The sequence below is a fragment of the Danio rerio genome, chromosome 23 (assembly GCF_049306965.1).
Source record: "Danio rerio strain Tuebingen ecotype United States chromosome 23, GRCz12tu, whole genome shotgun sequence".
Classification (NCBI taxonomy): domain Eukaryota; kingdom Metazoa; phylum Chordata; class Actinopteri; order Cypriniformes; family Danionidae; genus Danio; species Danio rerio.
The window spans coordinates 48,137,501-48,147,500 of record NC_133198.1 but is presented as its reverse complement, the minus strand read 5'-3'; the positions used below and the strand labels follow the sequence as shown (position 1 = coordinate 48,147,500).

At 44.5% G+C, this 10,000-nt stretch overlaps 1 protein-coding gene across 1 annotated transcript in view; it reads right to left on the bottom strand.

Annotated features, from left to right (window-relative positions):
• The window catches only part of ephb4b (eph receptor B4b), a 46,794-nt gene that overhangs the window by 3,421 nt on the left and 33,373 nt on the right, over positions 1-10,000 (bottom strand). The window contains 4 exon segments of the mRNA NM_131417.1: positions 1,099-1,314; positions 2,741-2,988; positions 3,147-3,260; positions 6,523-6,584. Of these exon segments, the coding sequence (NP_571492.1) occupies positions 1,099-1,314; positions 2,741-2,988; positions 3,147-3,260; positions 6,523-6,584 (640 nt within the window).

Sequence of the window (10,000 nt, the reverse complement as noted above, 5' to 3'; positions counted from 1 at the left end):
AAGGGCATCCACTGTGTAAAACATATGCTGGAATAGTTGACGGTTCATTCCACTGTGCATCTAAACATCTGAGTGGAGAACACAAGTCCTAAATGACTACAGAAATGCATAACTCTGGAACATAAATACAAAAACACTGCTAAATATCTGCTAAAATATGGAAATTGGCACAGAAAAAGGAAACAGCAAAAACATTCCGAATAATTCTGACAGAAAATCTGCAAACATATAAAATAAATAATAATAAAAAATATTAATATATATTGTAAATTCTACATAAAACTACATAATATGTTTGTAAATATTAAGTAACGTCTTAATAATAATAACTGTCAAAAATAGTCACCAAGATTACAAAATTACAAATATGAATTATATTAAATTATATTTATATATTTTTATTTTATTTATTTATTTATTTATTTATTTATTTATTTATTTATTTATTTATTTTGCTTTTATTATAAACTTGCTCATTTATTATTATATTGTTTAAAAATTTATTTTAATTCTTGTATTTTATTTTTAATTTATTATTTCTTTTAGAGGATATGTTTGTTTATAATTCATACATTTTAATTTATTTTATTTCAAGGCGATAGTGGGAAAATAAGAAATTTTTTTTCCTTTGTTGTATTGTATCATATGATGTATTGTCTTGTTAAACACACACAAAAAAAAATAAAAAATAGTAGTTAATAGTTACAATAAAAAACAACATGCCTTTTGATTAGTTTGCAACCCCGGGGGTAATTACGTTATATTAAAGACACAGCATATTGATTTTATGACACCAAGTTAAACTTTCTGACACCGATACGACACTCACATACATTAAAAATAAATACAGGACACTACTGAACATTGAGGATGAGGATGGTCTCCGAGTGGCGTTCTTCAAAATTAAACGTTGAATAGACTTGGGGCTATTGGTAAGTGTGCACCGTAGTGTGCAAGGTTTATATATTTATTTTTTGGGCGGTCGCGGGATGAAACATTTGGGTACCCCTGGATTAGGCATTCAGGTCTTCAAGCATGAAAATCCATCTTTGAGTCTAGAGACAGCATCAGTGTGTGTCTGAAAGAGCAGCTTCTCACCAGTGAGCTGGTGTAGGTGGGATCAGACGAGTTCTCCGTCAGGAATCGGGACAGGCCGAAGTCGGACACTTTGCACACCAGGTTACTGTTGACCAGGATGTTCCTCGCCGCCAGATCACGATGAACGAAGCTCATCTCAGACAGATACTTCATTCCAGACGCGATTCCACGCAGCATCCCCACCAGCTGGATAGGAGTGAACTGACCATCATTCAGCTGCAGAGAGAGAGACAGAGAGAGAGAGAGAGAGAGAGAGAGAGAGAGAGAGAGAGAGAGAGAGAGAGAGACGCGTGGTCAGATAGATGGACAGACAGACAGATAGACAGACAGAAAAATAAATATAGATAGATAGATAGATAGATAGATAGATAGATAGATAGACAGACAGACAGACAGACAGACAGACAGACAGACAGACAGACAGAGAGATAGAAAGACGGACAGACATAGAGACAGACAGACAGAAAGACGAACCAACAGACAGAAAGCGAGATAGATGGACGGACGGACAGACAGACAGACAAACAGGGAGAGAGATAGACGGATAGACAGATCAACAGACAGACGTACAGACAGACAGAGAGATTGACGGACGGACAGACAGACAGACAGACGGACAGAAAGAGAAACAGACAGACAGACAGAAAGAGAGATAGACAGATGCAGAGACAGACAGATAGACGGACGGACAGACAGACAGACAGACAGACAGACAGACAGACAGACGGACAGACAGACGGACAGACAGACGGAGAAATAGACAGATAGACGGACGGACAGACAGACAGACAAAAAGACAGACAGATAGACGGACAGACAGACAAACAGACAGATGGAGAAATAGACAAATAGACGGACCAACAGACAGATGGACAGACAGACAGACAGACAGACAGATAGACAGACGGACAGACAGACAGACAAAAAGACAGACGGAGAGAGAGATAGACAGATGCAGAGACAGACAGACAGATAGACGGACGGACAGACAGACAGACGGATGGACAGACAGACAGACGGAGAAATAGACAGTTAGACTGACGGACAGACAGACAGACAGAAAGACAGACAGATAGACGGACGGACAGACAGACAGATAGACAGAAAGAGAGATAGACAGATGCAGAGACAGACAGACAGATAGACGGACAGACAGACGGACAGAAAGACAGACAGATAGACGGACAGACAGACAAGCAGACAGACAGACAGACAGACGGAGATTAGACAGATAGACAGAGAAACAGACAGATAGATGGACGGACAGACAGACAGAAAGACAGACAGACAGATAGAGAGATAGACAGACGCACAATCAGACAGACAAATAGACGAACAGACAGACAGACAGACAGACAGACAGAGAAATAAACAGATAGACGAATGGACAGACAGAAAAACAGACAGACAGAAAGAGAGATAGACAGATGCACAAACAGACAGACAGACAGACGCACAGACAGTTAGACGAATGGACAGACAGAAAAACAGACAAATAGATGGTCAGACAGACAGACAGAGAAATAGACAGATAGATGGACAGACAGACAGACAGACAGACAGACAGACAGACAGAAAGATAGACAGACGCACAGACAGACAGACAGATGAATGGACAGACAGACCGACAGACAGTACTGACCCGCAGGAAGGAGTCGAGTGCTCCGTTCTCCATGTACTCGGTCAGAATCATGACGGGACAGGAAGCTGTGATCACTCCCTCCAGATGAATGATGTTGGGGTGCTGGAACTGACCCATGATTGACGCCTCAGACAGGAAGTCACGCCTCTGCTTGTCCGTGTATCCGCCCTTCAGCGTCTTGATGGCCACGTAGTTCTCTTTCTTCCCGGGAACCTTGAGCCGGCCGCGACACACCTCACCAAACTCACCTGTATGAGGAATATCAGATGGACATGCACACAATGCTGTAACCCGAGCTGCGCTTTCATCAGGTGTGTGTGTCCACATTACTGCTGTTCACAGGGAAACATGAGACTCACGCCACACCTGTGCAACACACACACACACACATACACACAGTTCTCACCGGCACCGATGACCTCCTCGATCTTCACAAACGACACGTCGATCTCTTTAGCGAATTCCCGCACAGCCTCATTCGGATCCTCGTACGTGAACGGATCAATGTACACTTTAATCCCTGTCAGAAACACACACACACACACACACACACACACACACACACACACACATTACATTACATTACATTACATTAAAACAACTACAACATGCACTTATTATATTTCAAACATTTATAAAGGGTGGTGTGGAGGCTCAGTGGTTAGCATTGTCATCTCACAGCAAGAAGGTCGCTGGTTCGAGCCTCGGCTGGGTCAGTTGGTGTTTCTGTGTGGAGTTTGCATGTTCTCCCCGTGTTAGCGTGGGTGCTCTAGTTCCCCCCCAGTCAAAACACATGCGCTATAGTGGAATTGAGTAACTACACTGGTCCTAATGTATGAGTGTGTGAATGGATGTGTATGGGTGTTTCCCAGTACTGGGTTGCAGCTGAAAGGGCATCCACTGTGTAAAACATGCTGGATTAGTTGGCGGTTCATTCCACTGTGCTGACCCCTAATTAATAAATGGACTAAGCCAAAAAGAAAATGAATGAATGAACATTTTTAAGTACTAAATAAACGGTTTAATGTACTAAAATAATTAAAACCGAAATAAATATTAGTAAAACAATATAGACATGTTAAATAATACTGATAATCTAAGTTAAAATAGTGATAAATAAGATAGCAAAACTACAATGATACCAGAAAAACTAATTTGAATATTTTAGAAATATATTTATTAGAGGTGTGAACCTATACTGGTCTCACGGTTCGGTTCGGTTACGATTATCATGCCTTCGATTCGGTTTAATTCGATATTTCGGTGCATCACGGTGACGATGCTTTCCATATACAGTGTTATTTTTTAGAGGAGAGGCTATAACAAGCTGTCTGTATAAACACACAGAGACACAGCACCACACTGTCTCTCATTCAAACACAAACAGACAGCACCAAATAAACAAACACACACACACACACACTTAAGCCCTCGCAACAGGGAGAGCTCGCGAAGAGGGGAGCAGAAAAAAAAAAAAAAAAAAAAAAAAGCACTTTTCCGACGGTCCCTTGCTGAGAGCTCCTCTCAGCGCGAGCTCTCCCGGCTAAACACATATTGCGAGGGCTTAAACGGAGCAGTGATCTTAGTGTGGAGCGAAAAAAAAGAAAGACAGCTGTGAAACATAAAAACACAGGAAACACTTTAGATCTTTTTAAGGTAAGAGGTTTTTGAGTTATTGCCGTCTGTAACTGAATGTGTGTCAAGAATATCGAAAACAAAACCAACTGAACCGCGCTCATTTCTGGCGCACTCCTGGATATACAGCGCCCTTAGCATTTGCCTATGGTGCCTATGCCACGGACCGGCCCTAAGTTGGCTGAGTGTTGTAAATACTCGCGCTCACCTCCCTCGCGACAGAGCGCACAGGAGATAAATGACGTCAGTACATAATAACCGGTTATTATTATTACTGAACCAATACCGAATTGTCCGCGTCTGCATCGCGGTGCACCAAAGAAACAATTAATTTTGACACCCCTGATATTTATAACAATTTATTGTTATTAATTACGATAATTCATTGTAATTTTAAAGTATTGTTTTGTGATTTTTATGAGAAACTTTATGTGCTGCCTGCCATCTTGATCAGGTCTCACTGAAAGAAGAGACAGTACTGTCTCAATGTGATCTCCTGGCTAAATAAAATAAAATAAAATAAATAAATAAATACTATTAACAAACAAAATAATAATAATAAGAAGAAAAAAAAATAAGAAGCACAAGCAAGCATCATTATTATTGTGTTATCCAGAGATTTAGATCTCATTTGATTTACTTAGAACTTACTAAATGCTAACTGCAAAATTATGCAGTAAATTAAATATAAACAAAATAAACCAAGAACATCACTTACTGATATGATTATATTTTAGTTTTACATTTATTTTACCAAATGCAAGTTTTAGTATTTCAATATTTATAGTTCAATAATTTCAATATAATATAGTTTTCAATATTCCGGCTTAGTCCCTTTATTAATCCAGGGTCATCACAGCGAAATGAACCGCCAACTTATCCAGCACTTTTTTACATAGCGGATGCCCTTCCAGCTGCAACCCATCTCTGGGAAACACCCACTCATTCACATGCATACACTACGGACAATTTAGCCTACCCAGTTCACCTGTACCACATGTGTTTGGACTGTGGGGGAAACCAGAGCACCCGGAGGAAACCCACGCGAACGCAGGGAGAACATGCAAACTCCACACAGAAATACCAACTGACCCAGCTGAACCAGAGATCTTCTTGCTGTGGGGCGACAGCTCTACCTACTGCGCCACTGTGTTGCCATCTTTTAATGTTATTTTGGCAAACTGAACGACTCGGAAAAAAGATTCGTTCCTCAATGAACGAGACTCAAAGGTCCAAATCAGTAAAATGATCTGAACTTCCCATCACTATCTTATTCCCGTCACCTCATACTTCAGCTTCTCATCAAATCTTCTGACCAATCATATGCTCTCTAGTGTCTGACATGCCCCCCTTTTTCTTCTCATTAGCTGTGTGTCCAACCACTATCACTGGCAGAGCCAAAGAGCATAGAATCACCAAGAGGCGACACTCTAGTGCAATTTGGTAAACAGCCACTAGATGGCGCGGCGGCCAATTTGGAATGAAAACTCCAATAGAACAGCAGCATATTATAAATCCGTGAAATAAACTATTAAAAGTGCTGATGATTGTGATAGTAAGTGTTGCATTGTCATCTTTCAGGTTGTATCTCAGCTTTAATGCGCTTTTTAAATTAAAGAAATAAAATCACGGCAGCTGTTTGCCATCGTGACAGCAATAAGATCCAATAGACGGCCAATGGCTTTCACTCCAAGATGGCGGAATCCAGGGCTGTTGCTGGGCGCTGCTGTTGCAATGAAACGTTCTATTGAGTGTCGCCTCTTGGTCATTCTAAGCTCTTTGGCAGAGCTGTGAAAAAACTAAACCCCATTGGGTTTTTTTTAAAGGGACGAGCTTCGCTATGCCCTGGCCAATTCAATTGAGATTACGTCAAACACTGAATAAAAAATGCAGATTTCAAAGCACTTTGTATGTCATCAAATGAAGAATGCTACTTGGTAAGGTGAGTTCCTGTTAGCTGTTGGTATGTGCCTAGCAACAGTAACACCTGAACTGTTGGGTGTTGAAGTGTAATGACAGGTTTGCGCAACTCTGGACGTGTTTGTGTGACGTTATCTGTCTTCATCACTTCACACGTAACACTATAAATCTCAGATGCTCAGAGAGTTTATTGACTAATAAACTGTGGTGAAATCCCAATCACTCACCCTGACCCATCAGGAACTGGCCGCTCTTATCCGGGTCTGGATCCCTCCTCCGAGTCGAGCGTCTGAAACACACACACACATACAGTTGAAGTCAGAATTATTCGCCCCTCTGTATATTTTTCCCCCAATTTCTGTTTGACGTAGAGCAGATTTCTTCAACACATTTCTAATCATAACAGTGTTAATAGCTCATCTCTAATCAATGATTTATTTTATCTTTGTCATGATGACAGCACATAATATTAGACTAGATATTCTTCAAGACACTTCTATACAGCTTAAAGTGACATGTAAAGGCTTCACTAGGGTAATTAGGGTAAAGTTAGAGTAATTAGGCAAGTCGTTGTGTAATGATGGTTTGTTCTGGAGACAATCAAACACTAATATTGCTTAAGGGGGCTAATAATATTGACCTTAAAATGGCTTTAAAACAATTGAAAACAGCTTTTATTCTAGCCCAAATAAAACAAATAAGACTTTCTCCAGAAGAACAAATATTAGAGGAAATACTGTGAAAAATTCCTGAATCTGTTCAACATCATTTAGGAAATATTAGACAAAGACTAAAGTTCACAGAAAAGCTTCAACTCTAGATTTCAGAGTCATCTTCTGCTGTGTTTATATGTGATAGGATTACAGAGGTGTGCGTGCGTGTGTGTGTGTGTGTGTGTGTGTGCATTCCTCTCTCATGACTGGTGTGAGATTCTCTGTTGTGTGAGAGACCCTGCAGCTGTTCGCTTCTCTTTATGACACTACTGTGCTCGTGTCACATGACCTCAAGACTGTGTGTGTGTGTTGTCTAGTGAAGTCATCAGAAAACCGTCTGGACACACAGACAGCAAATGTTCCTGTCTGCAGAGGAGCTATGAATCTGGCTGGGTGGAGAGCTAATGCTGTAAATGTTTATTGAACTCTATTAAATACTCGCTTCTTTCTCTGTCAGATCATACGTGATTAAGTGTTCTCATTAGCAGACTACTTTCACCTGAATACACAACTCATTCATTCACTATGCGCTGGACAGGAGGACTAAGACAAGATGTTTACACTGAGCAAATGAGTTGTGTTCTGTAAATATGAAAAGAGTTTTTGAGATTTAGGGTGCTTTCACACCTGTGAATCGATTCAGTTGTTCTGAAACAGAGATTACAATTGTTACATTGTTGCTCTTTGCTCTTGTAGCGGTTCGCTTTCACACTGCAAAGTTTCTAATCGGACCAAAAGAGCTAAAACAAGTAACTCACATGATTGGTCAGAGTGTCAGGGTTTATTTTGCAGCGTCCCGCTCAGCTGTCAGGAGAGGTGGTGGTTTGGTGGTGATTGACAGGGTGTGCGCGTGACATGTCTGAAGAGAGATGCGGTGGGGAGGGGTGAGAAGGGTGCGCGACGATGCCTATTTGAGGACCGGGAGGGAGACGCGAGATTACCGGGAGATCATCACTCGTTTGCGGGCATCCGGAGACTCGCGAAACTTCCCGCCATACTCATAATTCTCTCTTCATATAGCCGTAAGCCTATTACATATCCATAAAACACTGTGATATAACCGCGCTCGGATCGGATCACTGTCACTGTAATCAAACCGCTCCAGGGTTAGTTTCAATCGAGCCGAGACCACCTCATTCAAGCGATCTCGGAGCGATTACTTTGGCGCGGAACAGAGCGCGATTCCCCTGTTCGCATATGCCAAACGAACCGCGCTAACTGGGCAAACGAGACACGTTCCGAAACAAAAGTGTAGGTGTGAAAGCACCCTTAGATTTGGCTGTAACACACACACACAGGGCCGGCGCGTCCATAGAGGCGACCTAGGCGGCCACCTAGAGCGGCAGTATAGAGAGGGCGGCGTCTGTGACACCTCCCCTTACCACCCGCGTCCTCAGTTATGTCCGCGACACCTCCCTCACCACCCGCGCCCTCAGATATATTTGCACATAGGCGAAAGAATAGAGAGGGCGGCGTCAGCGACACCTCCAATAGCACCCGCATGTCCTAAGTTATATCCGCGTATAGGGCGGCAGAGGTAGCGACACCCGCGCGTCCTCAGTAATATCCGCGCATACGGCGGCAGAATAGAGAGGGCGGTGTCCGCGACACCTCCCTCCCTACCTCAGCACCCGCGCGTCCACAGTTATATCCGCGCATAGGGCGGCAGAATAAAGAGGGCGGCGTCCGCGACACCTCCCTCCCTACCTCAGCACCCGCGTGTCCTAAGTTATATCCGCGAATAGGGTGGCAGAGGTAGCGACACCCGCGCGTCCTCAGTAATAACCGTGCATAGGGCGGCAGAATAGAGAGGGCGGCGTCCGCGACACCTTCCTCTCTACCTCAGCACCCGCGCGTCCATAGTTATATCCGCACATAGGGCGGTAGAATAGAGAGGGCGGCGTCAGCGACACCTCCAATAGCACCTGCATGTCCTAAGTTATATCCGCGTATAGGGCGGAAGAGGTAGCGACACCCGCGCGTCCTCAGTAATATCCGTGCATAGGGCGGCAGAATAGAGAGTGTGGCGTCCGCGACACCTCCCTCCTTACCTCAGCATCCGCGCGTCCACAGTTATATCCGCGCATAGGGCGGCAGAATAGAGAGGGCGGCGTCCGCGACACCTCCCTCCCTACCTCAGCACCCGCGTGTCCTAAGTTATATCCGCGAATAGGGTGGCAGAGGTAGCGACACCCGCGCGTCCTCAGTTATATCCGTGCATAGGGCGGCAGAATAGAGAGGGCGGCGTCCGCGACACCTTCCTCTCTACCTCAGCACCCGCGCGTCCTCAGTAATATCCGCGCATAGGGCGGCAGAATAGAGAGGGCGGCGTCCGCAACACCTCCTTCTCTACCTCAGCACCCGCGCGTCCACAGTTATATCCGCGTATAGGGCGGCAGAGGTAGCGTTACCCGCGAGTCCTCAGTAATATCCGTGCATAGGGCGGCAGAAGAGAGAGGGTGGCTTCCGCGACACCTCCCTCCCTACCTCAGCACCCGCGCGTCCACAGTTATATCCGCGCATAGGGCGGCAGAATAGAGAGGGCGGCGTCAGCGACACCTCCAATAGCACCCGCATATCCTAAGTTATATCCGCGTATAGGGCGGCAGAGGTAGCGACACCCGCGCGTCCTCAGTTATATCCGCGCATAGGGCGGCAGAATAGAGAGGGCGGCGTCCGCGACACCTCCCTCTCTACCTCAGCACCCGCGCGTCCTCAGTTATATCCGCGCATAGGGCGGCAGAATAGAGAGGGCGGCGTCCGCGACACCTCCCTCTCTACCTCAGCACCCGCGCGTCCTCAGTTATATCCGCGCATAGGGCGGCAGAATAGAGAGGGCGGCGTCCGCGACACCTCCCTCTCTACCTCAGCACCCGCGCGTCCTCAGTTATATCCGCGCATAGGGATGCAGAATAGAAGTCTGTGACACCTCACTTCATATTAATAACCGGTCACTTTGGTTTTCACATTGGGCGGCGTGATCGTCCTCTGC